Raw genomic sequence first — 17,827 nt, forward strand, 5'->3', positions numbered from 1 at the left:
TCATCATTTCAGAAAATCTCTGGCCCTATTGAGCTGTGTACAAGCTCAAGCGTACACTGTGTACAAGCTAGGACACTACAGAACCCATCAGAACCTAAGGGGCAAACACTCAGCTAAATGCTTCTACCCCTTTGTTATACAGTGACAGGCTGTCATGGAAGCAAATCCTAAATAAACATGACGATTACTGCTGGAATCACGTTTTATAACCATTTCCATAAAAGCTATAGAAGAAATTACAGGATCAATTAAAGTATACCTCCAGATGTCCTGCTGACCATATCTCCGGCCAGAAGCTTAAAAGTGATGTCAGAAGTGTGGACGGTCCAGCCAACTAGAGAACTGTATGATGCTGGAAGCCTCCCATAGACAACAGCATTATCTGTATGTATAGTTTTGTTATCCTACTTTATCTTGGCCTCCAGCTGTACAACAGAATCGTTGACAGATTTCTGTCAATAAATTCCCTTAAGGGTATGTTTGGATAATCTGACAGGTACCATAAAAGCAGATATAGTACTAAGGTCGCAAAACCAAAATGCTAAATGATCTATATAATTTCAGTTAGATGTTACAAAAATATTAATGAAAATATAAGAAATAATAAAGTATATATATATATGTGTGTGTGTGTATATATATATATATATATATATATATATATATATATACACACACACCTACAAAAACATGTAAACTAGAAAACTAGCTCCTTCTTAAGGCTCTGTAAGTTCTGCAGTGCCACACTAGCCAGGAACAAACCGGGTGGACCAAAAATGTCTAAGTGAGCTGATATTTTCTGCCTAGGATAAATGCGTGAAAGCTAATGGTTTAATTATGTTGATCCTTTACTAATACAGTAAATGTGGGAGTGAAATCACTCATCTGTCTATTTCTGGAGGATTCTGAACACAAGCCTTTCACATGCTGAACATGGGAATCTGCTTCTGAGCTTGGCAGTACAACGTCTTGTGTTGACTGGAGATCAGCTTCAGGGAATGATGCAACTAACTAGGACCAGTACACAGAAAACATATGTTCCCTATCATGTAACTAGGACATAAGATGCCGAAGACATACCCAATAGAGGGACACAGCAAGACAACTACTAATATAGAATTGATTTGCTACAAAATTTACCTTATGAATGGGGATAAATCCCAGGTGAGAATCCACAGCATCAACTAACATGCTACGGTCTTAAAATCCACAGCGCAGGACAATTTCCACAGCATGTGGATCCAAGATAAGATAAGATAAGATAATCCTTTAATAGTCCCACAGTGGGGAAATTTCAGTATGTTACAGCAGCATAGTAATACAGATACAGGATAATACACAGTAATATATTACGGAAGTAGACACACATATGCTGAGAAGAGACAATATATTAGGAGTCCATAACAGCTAAGCAACAGAAGAAGAAAGAAGGAAGACTTCACAATCATAATCATTAGTTTTCTGTACGGAGTGATCTTCGCTTGGTCTGATGTAGGTTATTGTGATATACTAATACTAATCTGGATGCAATATCCACAGTGTATCTTCCCCATATGGACACCCTAGAACACTAGCTGGAAAAAAAAGCTAGCAGAACCCATTGAAATCAATGGGAGGCTTTTTTTTTTCAGCGTGGAAAATTACACACCAAATTCCTCACCATTTTCCTCCGTGTGAATGGACTCTCTGTCTCCCAAATATGTAATCTAATGACCCCCATATAGCACACACATGTAATATAATGGCCTCTCCTGTGTTCTCACATGTAATAAAATGACCCCCATACATAATATATACTATAATGGCCCACTTATAGAACGAGTGGTAAGCTGCATTCATTACTTACCACTCTGCTCCATGGTTCCTCTGAGCGCCTGCGGACACCATCCTTACTTTACAATTGTAATGAGCGCTTCCATCAGTACTGACAGTAGCTCTCACCGCAGTGCATACTGTACTCCTAGGGGTACACATACTGCAGGTTGAAACCTACTGCCTCAGAATGACCAACAATGTACATACACATGAGCCCTTCCCTACTTTACCTTATGTTTTCAGATATTCTGAGATAACCAGTTCTAGGTTAACAAAAAACTAAAAAAAAAACTCTGTGTTACTCACATCGCCCATGAGGACAATGCAAAAGTAAAGCAAAAAAAAAATAAACCGCATGTAGGAAAGCCCTGTGCAGGCAAACGCAAGGACTGCTGACCCATCTTTAATATTTGTAGAGAAAGGTCACATCATCAAACAGCCTCTATATATATCTATCCATCTACACACACACGTACTGATATGTATAGGAAAATGATCCACTGTACATAAACAGAACCATATGGTCATTTATCTGCAGCATATTGTCATATTTCGGATTTTTTATGCCTGGTGCATATCTGGTCAATTGTTTGCAAAAATGCAGATATCTCAACAGGTCTCTCAATATCTCTATTGGTTGTCAGCTAGAAGACTATATCACAGATCATAATTCATGACCTACAGATATCTGCTTCATTCTGACCTTCTAACCATGAATAGAAAATCGGATGACACCCCTCAGTCCAATTTCCCCATCATGATTTCTATGTTGATGCTGCCCTTTATAACAAATGCTACATTCTTATCACTGTCATTTTCTTTACCATTTCAAATGGCCGGCGCTTTCTCCCCCTGTATTATCATGTATCTTGCTGATGTATTAATGGCTTTACTAGAATAGTTATATTTGTCTACAAACGGGAGGGAATTTCTACAAATGTTACAATTTCTACAAATTGATTTTCGCAGTTACTCACAGGAAACCAGAAAGTTTCCTTCAACCTCTTAAGAAGATAGAATTATGGATCTGTAAAAAGAAATAGTTGTCAAATGGTGGTCTTCAGTTATAATCTGTAGACCCCCCCTGGAGGCTTGTTAATGGGCCTAATGAATAGGCATGGTCTTAATGCTGATGTGACATGGTGAATGAAGAAAAGAGAAGCGGTCGCAGCCATCCGGCCCTCACATTTTATCACTTCTGCTATTGGATTTTAATTACAATGAAAATACAGCAGCTTTACCACACAGCGACAATCGATACGATTCATCCGGAACTACAGGGATATCAAATGGCACATGTGCTGTCAGTTCAGATGAATCACATTTAAGCTTAACAAATGTGACATTTGACAGCAGGACAGAGGCAGCTAACGCATGGTCCGGAAGCGGCCATAATAATGTAGACCAAGGCCTAGGCACAGGTCTGGAAGTTATAATCCACCATTAGGATAGTCAATTGTTTACTTCATAAAGAGTTCACAACTGATGCTTTTGTACTTTGGTAAAATGGCTTGTTGTATCCAGATTTTTTTCAGACTGTTAGACACCCCTTTATGCTTAGAGGGCAGAAAATAAAGAGGTGAACGTCCGCCCCCTGTTCCCTGCAGAGGAATGCTGAAGCAGAGCATTGGCATTCTGTCGCAGATTTCAGCAGCTCTATAGGCCTAGATTGATGGCACAGGACCAGACTCTGTGAGTCCGCAGAAAAACAATGGGAGGCAGAATCAGGCAAAATTCTCCACTGTTAAAATAACATTTGCGGTGCCTGATTAGCCTTTTTAGAGGCTATTCACGCATATGTGGGGCTCATACAGCATAATTTTGCTGATAGAGCCCCTTTAAATTGGAGGGCTAGGCCTATGTATTCTCAATTGTGATTTTACAGGCATGGGCAAGCATTATACTACAAGGTATATGCAATGTTTATTTCTTAATTTATAAAGCAAGCTCTCCAACATGTCTGCTTCAGTAATTGCTTGTATTTTTCATAAAATAAACATTTTTGGAGAATCCTTTTTATAACTCTGTTTTGTACTGTTTTTCCGTTATTCCTCCTAGACATTTGTGATGAAATTGACAACTGGATGTTAACAATCCCTTGTCAAAATGATTTGTTTCTGAAGGGCAACACGGTGGCTCAGTGGTTAACACTGTAGCCTTGCAGCGCTGGAGTCCTGGAGTTCGAATCCTGCCAAGAACAACATCTGCAAGGAGTTTGTATGTTCTCCCCGTGTTTGTGTGGATTTCCTCCCATTCTACAAAGACATACAGATTGGGAAAAATAAAACATAAAAAAAACTAAAAAAAAAAAAAAAAAAAAAAAAAAAGGTTTATTTCTGCATAGACCACTGACTGGACTGCTCCAAACTGCTTAAGGACAAACCCCCAACTGTGTGGAATTTATCTTCAGGATAAAAGATTCTTTATCCATTGCAACGATATATGTTATTACAGTTATGTTACTTTTGATGCTCCATTTAATAAAATATACATCTTAATCAAGCGTCTTGAAAATAATCTGATTTTGACATTAAGGGTATGACCCCTTTAACAATATATCTGAGATGTTGAAAATATTTTAAATGAAATGATTACCATGGAAACTCACTTTCCTTTAGATTACTAAAAATGCTAAGAAAATACAACACAAATATATAATTTTTTCTCCTGAAATGAAACATAATATTAGCAAAAATCTTAAATAGATGTTTAATTTGCATGCGTGTTTGATGCCAGTTATTAAAAATAGAAGTGTATTAATTACAGAGTGTAAGTCATGAAAAGAAGACTGGAATTCAGGAATGACGCTTTCAGGTAATTCTTTTAGAACATGTTAAAGCATCAGAGTAAAGGTGGGCTATGTGCTTCTAATAATACACACTACTATCTCTACTAGACGCTTGGCTTGCTGAGGGTTTTAGGTGAGTATTAAACTGAATTCTGAGCTTCCCTAAGTAATGTGTTTCGCAGGCAGAGCCCTCTATCCCACTGTGCCAGTCGGTCATTGTTAGTATTATATTTGTTTTGTATATTTTGCGTACCGTATGTAAAGACTCAAATGTAAAGCACCATGGAATTAATAGTGCTATAATAATAAATAATAATAACAACACAGAATGAAGCCTGCAAACTAAGGGCTACTTCACACAGAGTCTTTTGCCAGCGGATTTTGACGTGGAATCCGCCTCAAAATCCACCTGCAAAAACGCCTTCCATTCATTTCAATGGGAGCCGCTAGCTTTCTTTTTCCGCTAGCGTTTTTTTCAGCTAGTGGGGAAAAAAGCGACATAACTTATCTTCAGGAGGATTCCACCTGGAAAAACCCATTGAAGTCAATGGGAGGTGCAAATATGATGCTGGAAGCCCTGGCGTAACTAAAGTCTTGTGGGCCCCGGTGCAACCTTTTGTCTGGGACCCCCTACCTCATCCCTACAGTAAATTCTTGATAGTGATGGTTACAGGTGCTAAGAAGTTTAATCAGCCTTAGTGTGGTTAGGGTAATCTGTTGGTCTCCTTGTTTTATGGGCCAGATGGAAGCTGCAATTTCAATAATGATGTCAGTGCTTATGGGCCTCCTAGGACTCCTGGGCCCCAATGCGATTGTACCCTCTGCACCCCCACAAGTTACAGGTGGAAGGGAAGAGAAGGAATATTGCTGGGCTCCCCATAGTCAGAAGCAAAATTGGTTCCAGCATTCATGCCAGCATTGGATAATTTTAAAGCATATTTCTACCTTGGACATTTGGGGTATGCCCACAAAATAAGGGTACGTTCACACGATGTAACGTGGAGCGTGATCTGGCACGTATACACGTGGCGGCAGATTACGCGCTCAAAATGCTCCCATTCATTTCGATGGGAGTTAGGAGCGTATACGCCGCGTTATTTTGCGCCTGTGATTTTGCGGGCGCAAAATAACGCGGCGTATACGCTCCTAACTCCCATTGAAATGAATGGGAGCATTTTGAGCGCGTAATCTGCCGCCACGTGTATACGTGCCAGATCATGCTCCACGTTACATCGTGTGAACGCACCCTTAGTCATAAATGCTAGTGCCATTTCCTCGTCCATATGTAGATAGCAGGGGTCCTCTGGACCCACCATGTTCGGTTGTTTTTATAACATCTTTTAATATTGTATCAGGGAATCCTCATAAGCTGAAGGACCCATGTTGAGGAAACGCTGATTTTTAGAGCTGAAGTCATGAATGGCCACAAAAGTAATGGGAAATATATAGGAAGTTCTTATACTTCTACCTTCTGTTCAATCCACTCCTGAATTTGGCTCAAAAAACCACAGCAAATTCTGCAATAAAAAAGCTGCGTTTCCACAATGTGAGGCCTTAGTCTTAGATCCCAGAAGTGAAACGCAGACCAGACATAAAGGTCCAACCCCTTTGATGCTGCTTGGGTTTTGCTGTAAATTTTAAAGAGAGTCAATTATGACAGAGGAACCCACAACAGTTTTATGCTTCGTTTAGTTCGTTTTTAAAAAAAATTTTAACCCCTTCCTGCCGGTGACATTTCTCAATTTTCATTTTTGACTCCCCGTCTTCTAAGCCCCATAACTTTTTTATTTTTCCATTCATAGAGCCATATGAGGGCTTAATGTTTGAGGGACAAATTGTTCTTCATAATGTTGCCATTTATTATTCTGTACCATGTACTGGGAAGCTGGAAAAAAATTCAGAATGGAGTAGAATTGAAGAAAAACTGCAAGTGTATGACTTTCTTACGGATTTAATTTTTACAGGGTTCACTGTGTAGCTAAAGTGACATGTCATCTTTATTGTATGTTTTGGTAAAATTCTGGGGATACGTATTTGTTTTATTTACATTTTAAACTCTTAACAAAAGAGGTAAGGGAAGGTGATAAAAACCGCTAAATTAACTATGTCTAGATAGACTAATAAAAAAGAGACAGCTAAAGGTTAAACCTACATGGTTAACCATTTAGCTGATTCTTCGCATAATCTACACACAAACACTAGGACAGTACCTAGTTACCCTTCTATTCTCTTTTGCACAGGAATGGTCTTCTATGAACCAGATCTCAGACACAATGACATGCAGTTTGATACAAATACACAACCTAAAGCTAAAGTGTTCTGAGAGGATTATTTAATCAAGACAACATTGGAAGTAGGCAATTGTCAGTAAAGAACAGATAGTAACAAAAGGAAGAGAAGAAAAGGAGCCCTACACAAGTCGATTCTTGTATGCAAGACTTTAAACATCAAGGGTACTTATTGTCATTCCAATTTAGCTTTAGCCCATGTATCGCCATCCTTAGAAGTGTATACACCATCCTTAGAAATATAGTTAGTCAATTAAAGGGGTATTCTGGTTTCAGAAAATAAGGTTATGCTTGTATATATTGCACTTGTGTGTACATCATATGACCAAAAAGGGCTTGTGCTTACTAGAAGTTATCAATGGAGGTATTAAATGACTACCAGCAAACAAAGGACTTGAAAATAGTGAGAAATGTATGTATATTGGAAAACCTTTCATTATACAATAAAATCGCACAACCCTTTAAGTGGTGGTGGTGACTGAAGAAAAATGAAACTAGTTAGGAAAGAGAATGTGAGATAGCTTTGGAGTATGAGTGTCAAGAGTAAGTAGACTTAACACTAAGAAGGACATGTATATTTTGTGTGCAAAAAAGCCGCCATTATTGACTCTTGCTCCATGTTTAATCAAATGTTCAGATATTAAAGAAAACTTGACAGGTGTTTTTTCATTCCTAAACTGAGACTAGCGTGTGCAGCATCACACTAAACTTTCTGTTGCTGAAAAGTGACATTATAAGCTTTGAAACCCTTATTCAAACTTACCTTAACTAGTCACTGGGGGCTAAGAGCAGCTTCATATAGTCATTGCCCTAGATCACACCCTTTGTGGGTGACATATCCCTCACTGTCTGACATCAACCTGATATTCTGTCGGCTGCCCCAGGTGTCCTGTAGTACAATGCCGCATGATAGACGCCATCCTCCGTCACTAAGGTAAATTTGAACAAGGCTTTAAAAGCTTATAATGTGACTTTTCAGCAACTGAAAGCTTAGAGGTGGGCACCAAAGGAAACGCCATTACTTGATATCGCACACATTAGGGCCAGCTTAGGGTGGAAAAACCACTTGACAGGTTCCCTTTATGTTGTATATCAAAGTAATGGCAGCATATAGCAATAGTTATAAAGATCATTCAGCGATCATACTGTGTCTGACTACATCTCCTTACAGAGGATTATACAGACACTGAGGCAGTTATTATGGGAGCAACTCCTGGATATGTAAATGTATGCAAATTATTACCTATGAGAATAATACAATATATACCTTTTAAATAAGTACAATCCTCTAGAATGTATTTCCCAGTAAAGAAGTCTAGACAACCACCTTGACAGACAACTGGCTAATCATATCTCTTATAGATCTTCAGTATGCGACTAAACAGAAATACCAGCAAACCACTTACTCCCCACTTCACATCCTTCCAACCCCTTCCTAAAAATGAACATGTCACCTCCATGCTGCATCCAGTTTCTGTGTGTCTCAATGTCATGGTCTTGGCATGTTCCTGCTGCTGTAACTTCATCTAGATTGTTTTTCAGCCGCATCTAAAAGTGCCAGAGTTGTATTGAAGAGTAGTCACTAACAGTATCACGCAAACACGCACAAAAATGTAAAATTTCTCAATTTATTAAAACAATAACAATTCTAGACACTAGTGACATGAAATATATCATATACTTACACTGCTTGGACTATGGGGCTAACCATCACAATAGAACTGGAAGTGTCTTACAAGTACCCTTCATTTATATAGTAATATATCTAATCTAACAGGCCAATTCCCAAGAGCTACATCGCCAATGCACCTTCATATTTACTACTGGTGCATATATTTTTGCCCTGTGTTCTGTATAAACTAACAATATTTCTTATTGCTTGACTAGTCCAACAAAATCAATCTACTTCATGTGATGGGCTAAATGGATTATATAATTTACTAGCTGGTACCCGCGACTTCGTCTGCGGTGATTGTAGCAGTGGGTATATACAGGGGTGGGTAAGGTTTTCGTACTGTGTATAAGGTATGGGATATGAAATGTAACTTTGTGTCTTGTTTTTGCTGTAATTCAGAGAATCCGTGAGACGTTTGTGTTGAAGTTACTTTGTATTTGAGCTGCTATATATCCGGTGTTGTGAGAAACTTTACATAGTGACTTTGGGACAGAAGTATTTGAAGTTAACCCTTTCCCGCCGATGGCATTTTTTGATTATGGTTTTTCGTTTTTGACTCCCCTCCTTCTAAACCCCATAACTTTTTTATTTCTCCGCTCCCAGAGTCATATGAGGTCTTAATTTTTCTTGGGACAAATTTTTCTTCATGATGCCACCATTAATTATTCTATATAATGTACTGGGAAGCAAGGAAAAAATTCAGAATGGGGTGGATTTGACAAAAAAAATGCATTTGTGCGACTTTCTTAGGGGCTTTGGTTTTACGGCGTTCACTGTGCAACCAAAATGGCCTGTCCCCTGTATTCTGTGTTTCCTTACGATTCCGGGGATACCAAATTTATATGGTTTTAGTTACATTTTGACCCTTTAAAAAAATTCAAAACTGTGTTAAAACATTTTTTTTTTGAAAAGTTGTCATATTCCGACAGCCGTAACTTTTTTATACGTCCGTGTACGGGGATGTATAGGGCGTCTTTTTTTGCGGGGTCGGGTGTACTTTGTAGTTCTACCATTTTCGGGAAATGTTATTGCTTTGATCAGTTTTTATTCAAATTTTTATCAGAATCAAAAATGGCGGTTTGGCACTTTTGACCATTTTTCCCGCTACGGCGTTTACCGAACAGGAAAAATATTTGTATAGCTTTGTAGAGCGGGCGATTTCGGACGTGGGGATACCTAACATGTATGTGTTTCACAGTTTTTAACTACTTTTATATGTGTTCTAGGGAAAGGGGGGGATTTGAATTTTTTTTTTTGCATTTATTAGACTTCCTAGGGGTATTGACATGGGTGGGCGGTGTCGCGGATTGTCAGAGCGGTGGCGGTCGGCAAACATGGCTGCTCCGGAGCGTTAAAGAGAGCCTCCTGGAGTATCGTTAAGGTGAGGGGCAAAGTGGTAAAGTATATGTATATGTGATTGTGTGGGGTTAGGGCAGGGATAGGGAACCTTCGGCTCTCCAGCTGCTGTGAAACTACAACTCCCATCATGCTCCATTCACTTTCATGGGAGTTCCAAGAACAGCAGAGCAAGTATGCATGCTGGGAGTTGTAGTTTTGCAACAGCTGGAGAGCCGGACGTTCCCTACCCTTGGGTTAGGGGCTAGGCTGTAGAGGGCAATATGAATTTTGTGGCTTGCTATGGTCCAAAGTGTGTGAGATTGCAGAGATGGTGGTGTGAGTTTGGGTTTTGTAGGGGTCCTGGCACAAACGTATGTGCGCTATTGTGATGAAAAGTAGCCTATTGCGCAATCGGGTGTAGTGCCTATGTTTGTGGAAAATTTCAGCCAAATCGGTCGAGCAGGTTTTGCGTGATTGAGGAACAAACATCCAAACAAACATCCAAACACACAAACCCACAAACATCCAAACTCACAAACTTTCACATTTATAATATTGATAGGATATCAATGCCTGTATATAGGTGTTCAGTGCTAGAGTATTTTCTATGTCCATGGCCAGGGCTAGCTTCCAACATCTAATGATCAATGTGGTTTAGGCCAAGATTGGGGCATGAAATGCACAATGAATGTTTGTTATATGCGGATGAACTCACGCCGTCATACAATTAGAGAACAAAGAATGGACCTTCCCGTGTCAAAACATTTCAGAAATGAAGATCATCATATCACCAATGACGTGAAAATTTTGGTTTTAAGAGGGAATTTTAAATCAAGGAAAGAGAGAAGGATTTATGAGTACAAGCGGATGACCTTGTTTAACACTCTCCAGAAAGGGATGAATCTCTCACAAGGGTTCATGGCATCCTACAGAAATCACTGAACTGAAACAGCCATAAAAGACACTCTCTGAACTGACAAGAACATTGCAAACTGATGAATTGTTTATTTGTACAGTGGGGCAAAAAAGTATTTAGTCAGTCACCAATAGTGAAAGTTCCACCACTTAAAAAGATAAGAGGCTTCTGTAATTTACATCATAGACCTACATAGGGCTACAATTTTGTTTCTGGTGTCCTTTGACAGCTCTTTGGTCTTCACCATAGTGGAGTTTGGAGTCTGACTGTTTGAGGGTGTGCACAGGTGTCTTTTTATAGTGATAAGTTTAAACAGGTGCCATTACTACAGGTAATGAGTGGAGGAAAGAGGAGACTCTTAAAGAAGAAGTTACAGGTCTGTGAGAGCCAGAAATCTTGATTGCTTGTAGGTGACCAAATACTTATTTTCCACCATAATTTGCAAATAAATTCTTACAAAATCAGACAATGTGATTTTCTGGATTTGTTTTCTCATTTTGTCTCTCATAGTTGAGGTCTACCTATGATGTAAATTACAGACGCCTCATCTTTTTAAGTGGTGGAACTTTCACTATTGGTGACTGAGTAAATACTTTTTTGCCCCACTGTATGTACCAATAACCAATAACCTTCTTCCACCCTCCCTCCTAGAATTCTATTCCTACGTGTCCCTATGTACATAAATATGCATCCCTCAGAATTTTTTTTAGATATACCTGAAGAAGAAGCAGAGAGCTTCAAAACGTTGCAATCTGTCATCATTATTAGTTAGCCATTAAAAAAGGTATCAACTACTGAAGACTCTCAAGTTTTTTGTTTTTTAAATTTCCTACTCACTGGCTAGCACTAAAACAGTGTGTCAATTCCTGTTTCTGGGAAATAGACCATGGGTAGTAAATCCAAACGTGTTCTAGGCAAAAACTTTAACCTGGGCAAAGGTCATTGTGAGGAAATCACAGGAAATAAGCTAAATAGGTCAAAATAGGCCATCACCTTCCCTTTACTGGTCCCCCACAGTAACAATAGGCTACTTCTTACTGGATTATTTCAATGAGTATAGTAATAGCATATACTCAAAAAAAGTATATGCTACTTGTGGACTAGGACAAATATTTGCTGGGACAGTTTGTTAAGATTGGGGAACTCAGGGCAAATTCACGAAAGCTGGCAGCAGTGATAGCTGTGGTCACCAATGAGCTGATAAGTATAGTGGCTGCTGCAAACGTAATTTACCCTGGTAAGGGTAAATGAGGGTACTGAAATAAATAAAATATATATATATATATATATATATATATATATATATATATATATATATATACCTCATAAAAATACTTAAAAATATATTAAACATGAAAATATGGTTTAAACATAAATAGGTCATTTTCTAGTAACAGATCCTCATTATAAAAAAATGAAATAAAAAGCATAAAAATAAACAAATCAGTTTTGTCCCTTTTCTATGCTCCCTTCATTGTTCTATTTAGCTATGACCCAACTTGCTCATAAACCCTCTTTACTCATACTAGGAATATAATTTATTACTATAATTTATACTATTACTTCTGTTTTAGCGGTCAGGCTCTTCGTCATTCAGGTTCTCTGTGGGAACCCAAATGACAGAGACCCGTGTGCAGATGTGAACCTGGTCTTACGCTAGGTTCACACCTGTGTTCTGGTCTCCGTTCTGTGCTTTCCGTCTTCTGCATGCCAGAAGACGGAAAGCACAGACCGGGTCCGGCCGTGAGCGTTTTATGCTCTCCTCCGCGAAACCGGATTTTTTAATCCGGACACAGAGTACTGCATGTCCGACTCTGTGTCTGGATTAAAAAACTCGGTTTCGCGGTAGAGGGCGCAAAACGCTCACCGCCGCTCACGGCCGGACAGCTTTCTCACCCATTCAAATGAATGGGTGAGAAAGTCTGCTGCAGGTTTCCGTCTCCTGCTCTGTTTTATGCAGGAAACGGAAACCTGCATAACGGACACCTGGGCGCAGATGTGAACAAGCCCTTAGAGGGTTTTTCTGCATTGAATAGTCATTACTATCACTGGGGATCGGACATGCAAAAAGATACCACAGAATATAGGTCAGTATTTCTGCCTGGATCCAAAAAAACCAAGAACAGTGCCGTACATTGTGCAACTCTTTTCGCAGCTCAGCTCTATTTATTTGCAGGGGGCTGAGCCATGAACAGGTCTTGTGACCAATAAATGTGACGTCCTATGCTAGTTTAAATCAATTTGCCAGCCTGTGCAAGATGTGCTAGAATTTATTAAGAGGATTTGGTCTCCTAATTCTAGCACATCTTGAGGGATCCTGTGTGTCAGAATGGAAATCTACACCAGCTATAACGCGCACTAGTTTTCTAGTGCGCGTTATAGTAAATCTGACAGCCTCGGCCCACCTTGATCTACACCCAACTCCATCCGCTAGTAGCACATCTCTGGCGCAAATCAGGGCTATGCACCAAAAATGCGCCACATTTTCTGATTTTGATTCTTTAAAGGGGCTCAATCATTGGGAAAAGTCATTTTCAACTAATCACATCCTTGAAAAGGCGTTAGAAAGTGTATTCCACACCTACCTTTAGTATGTAGATTGCCTCAGTGGTTTCTGAATAAGTCCGTTTTTATGCATATGCTAATTAGTCTGGTGCACGATACATCGTGCACACCTCTCCTGTTGTTTCCTATGGGAGACTGCTGATGATGATGACTCAGCTTCCTGTTTGCTTCACACACATAGAAGATAATAGAAGAGAGGAGGCTGCTGGGAACTTCCTGAGCTGGCTGGAGGCTCATTAGCATATGAATAAAAACGGACTTATTCAGAAACCACTGAGGCAAGCTACATACTAAAGGTAGGTGTGGAATAGACTTTCTAAAACCTGTGCAAAGATGTGATTAGTTAAAAATGACTTTTTCCAATGATAGAGCCCCTTTAATAAATTCCAAACCATCAGTGGACCTAATTGTAGTTGTTTCCTTCCATTTAACACAAAACCACTTTTTTTTTTTACTGTTGCTAAGCAGTACCGGAAAAATGATTATTTATAAAATGATGCCCAGCGATGCTTGTGAATCTGTACGGTGTTATCTCATGTGGATCATTCAATGGCTTCTGAAACGTAGTATTTCTATACCTCCAATACCAAGTTATGTTAATTGTGATACTATAAGGGAATCTTCAAGGATATAAGTCGCAGAGAACAACAATCTTTTTGATTTAAGAAAATATTATTACTGGAACCTGGAACATGAATTCATTTCCCATACAGCGCTACCTTGTACATCCATTCTCAATGTAAACAATAGCAAGAATTCGGCTTTCTTCTCTGCTGCCACAGTAAATCACAGAAATAATTAGCTCATTGCTCCTGACAACAAGGGGCTCACTTACTCTCCATCATCCAAGGAAAGGTAATGGGTCAGCCAGCTAAAAGCAGCTAGATACGTTTCAACATATTAGCCTACTTACCATTATTACTTGCCATCTATTTGCTTGGAATAATTAAAAAAAACTGGTTTCTACAATTCAGGGTGAGCATGATAGCTGGGATACGTTTATTGGTTTATTGGCAATTTACAGATTACATTAAAACCAATTTTAGTCTTTATTTCTATCTACAAGTTCATGATCACGGCTAAGTTATTTGAGACCAAATATATATGTGTATATATTCTCTTATTAACTTTCATCAACCAGTTATCTCCATTTATTTTTATGACCATAATGCATACATTAAAGGGGTTGTCTTCTTTGACCTGGCAAGAAGTGCTGAACTTGTCAAGCAGTGCTACTAGAGGAAAAATAAAGGATTATCGGGTTGCAATTCACATCAATGGGTTGTCTGGGTAGTGTCTGAATAAGTGTGCTCATGGGATTTATCATGTCACAGGGATCCCAGCAACTTATGGGCTGTATCATGATTAAATGGTTGGTGGGTGTGCTGGACAAGACGCTATGTGTATAAACGGATGATGTGATTCCAGACATTGGAGATTTTTAATGGTTAAATAATAAATTAGCATTATTTCCTTTCATCAAGATCATTGTCCTAGTTCTCATGGTGACTTTTACCATTCACAGAAGACATAGAAATGAAGATCCTGTACCGCTATCAGTAGGAGGACATTAGACAACAGTACTGAGCAGTGAAGATATGAATCAGGAGGTAAAGAGGTACGATATAATATGTAATAGCCAGCAGCAGAGTCCATGCTTCTGTCTTCCTCTTTCTCCTACTCCACCCTTCTCACTATAGACATCTATATAACCTGTAAGCTGCTAGCCAGTCTACACTAAACACTGATGCTAGGTTCACACCTGCTTCGGGGTATCTGCTCTACCAATCTGTTAGAAAACCAGAACAACAAATGGACTGACAAAACCGTACACATACAGAGCCTGACGAACCTCACTGACTATACTACAGTAAATGCTGGGTATTTAAAAATGGCGGCCGCTCAGCTCCTGTATTATAAAGCAGAGAACCAGTGGCAAAACTGATCTCTAGGCATGAACAACCTCCGTCAAAGTCCACAGCAGTTTTCTATGTGTTAGAATCTGACCAATGACTTTTGTACATCTCTGTACATCTCTTTATATGGTGGTAGCATGGCAGGATCAGACTGTGCATTGCAGATACCCATTTTGTGAAGCGGTCTTAATATTCCCTATTCTTGTGCCCAGTTCAGTTAATGTGGCATTGTGCCATAGTGTGTGTGATTCAGAGATGAGAGCAGGGCTGATATAAGCATACACATTTCTTAATAATACCCTAATGTTTCGTTGAAGATACAGGCAGATGCATTTACTTCTTGAACAATACGGGAACAAAATAACCTTTTAGACATGTTTTGTAGAAATCTGCTGTGTATTGGTGAATGGGAACATACCAGCAAAGCTAATAACACTAAGGGCTGAGTGACATTAGATTTCCAATATTCTTTAGAGTTTACTTTTCAGAGCACAGAATATTACATTTTCTGGATAACCCTTTGCAATGGATTTAGCCTGATAATTCCTGTTTTTAGCGGCCATATTTAACGTCCCAATGACTCATGGAGAGGAAGGTTGAGTGTGTGCCACATCTGTTCCTCTTACCCATGTAATACACATGTGCCAGTATAATTACTAATGTCAAGCTAAACACAAGACTTAACATTGAGTACTGTCTTATAGGATTCCTTAGACCTCTGTCAGAAAAAATGAAAAACTTAATTAGTCCATACCACCTGTACCAAAGTTCTAGTTAATTGACCTAATAGCACCAGTAGAAGGGAAGGCGCTAATTATGCTATGCCACCAATGACAGGAAACGTGTTAATTAGCCAGTGTCTGCAACTACATGTTTTAATTAGACGACTACTAAACGAGGAATGGGTTAGCCGTACTTACAGTACAGGTAATATATATTGGACTTCGTAATTAAATAACACATAATACTAATCTGAAATCTATTAACTGTAACAACTAATATAGCATGCTTATACAGCCATCTTTTATAGTTAGTGTAGTGTTTGTACATATAGGGGCATCATTATAGACAATGTGCTAGCACACTCATATTGAGCATCTCGTAATAAGACCCAAGTGTTATTTCGGATGACAAAACAGGCCGATCTGTCATGTACACAAGGATATCATGACATGCATAGTCTTCTACGAGAACTTAATGTACCTTCAAGTTTCTCAGATATTATATTGAGGCATATGGAAGTTTATTTTCCAAGAGAAAAAAACAGTATAGTATAGTGCACATGAACTGCCCCATGGACTGTTAACATCTCAGACCATCTGTTCTGATGTATACAAACAGTGAATTAGACTCAGGTATGTTCACACAGTGTGGATTTCACAAAAATATCAGAACACAATCTGTAGTGAAGTCCAGTTTATTTCTTAGTACCATACAGACTATGAGGCTAATGCTTGTGTATATCCTGGCACGTCAGATTGCACATGTGCGACAGAAATCCAAGCGAAAGCTATGGATTTCTGATGAAGGTCCTCTAAGAAATATCTGTGAACATACAATGAAGTGCAGAAGTTTTAGGCAGAGTGGAAGAAATGTAAGGATGCAAAAACAGAAGTGTTAATTTTATTTTTGTCAGTTAACAAAAAAGGAAAATGAATGAACAAAACAGAAATCTAAATCATCAATATTTGATGCAACTTCCCTTTTGGAATAGGAGTCCTGGAAAGGATGACATGGTCGCCACCAAGCCCTGATCTGAACATAATTGAGTCCGTCTGGGATTACAGGAAGAGGCAGAAGGATTTCAGCAGACCTACATGCACACAGGATCTGTGGTTACTTCTCCAAGAGGGTTGGAACAATCTTTTGGTCAAGATCCTTACGTGCAAGTGTATCTAGGAGAATTGATGTTCTTTTAAAGGCAAAGAGTGGCCACACCAAATATTCATGTGACTTAGATTTCTCTTTTGTTCATTCACTTTACTATATAAAATAAAATAAATACAGATGAGCGAGTACTATTCGAAACGGCCGTTTCGAATAGCACGCACCCATAGGAATGAATGGAAGCCGCCGGCACGCAGACTTTGCGGGCGGGCAGCCGCTTAATCCCCTGCATGCCAGCTGTGTCCATTCATTCCTATGGGTGCATGCTATTCGAAACAGGAGTTTGGAACAGTACTCGCTCATCTCTAAAAATAAACTATTAACATTTCTATTTTTTAAAGCATTCTTACATTGTAGCGTTATTTCACACTGGTTTAAAACTCCTGCACAATATTGTACCTGTAAAATCACTCACTTAAATTATACATTATAGAAACACAATGAAGAACATGTATAAAATACAGTACATTAGATGTATATGGCATAAATCTCATGGAGGTATGCAAATGAAAAATTCACTTTTTTTTTTTTAAGCAAATGATGCACTTGTCACTTCGGTTAGACTCTGATTTTCAAATCTTTGTAAAATCCATAAAACAACAAACAGCATTTTTGTCCGCTTGCCTATTTATTTCATTA

General features: G+C 38.9%; 1 protein-coding gene across 5 annotated transcripts in view; it reads right to left on the reverse strand.

The window, feature by feature from the left end:
• RFX3 (regulatory factor X3) overlaps window positions 1-17,827 on the reverse strand; it is a 213,599-nt gene that overhangs the window by 142,048 nt on the left and 53,724 nt on the right. For 4 of the 5 annotated variants that reach the window (XM_075278996.1, XM_075278982.1, XM_075278989.1 and 1 more), the window contains exon 2: window positions 8,346-8,439. The exons of the other annotated variant lie outside the window; for it this stretch is intronic. In XM_075278996.1, the coding sequence (XP_075135097.1) occupies window positions 8,346-8,439 (94 nt within the window). The remainder of the gene's footprint in view (window positions 1-8,345; window positions 8,440-17,827) is intronic. 5 annotated transcript variants of the gene reach the window in all.

Source organism: Leptodactylus fuscus, chromosome 1, assembly GCF_031893055.1.
Source record: "Leptodactylus fuscus isolate aLepFus1 chromosome 1, aLepFus1.hap2, whole genome shotgun sequence".
NCBI classification, from domain to species: domain Eukaryota; kingdom Metazoa; phylum Chordata; class Amphibia; order Anura; family Leptodactylidae; genus Leptodactylus; species Leptodactylus fuscus.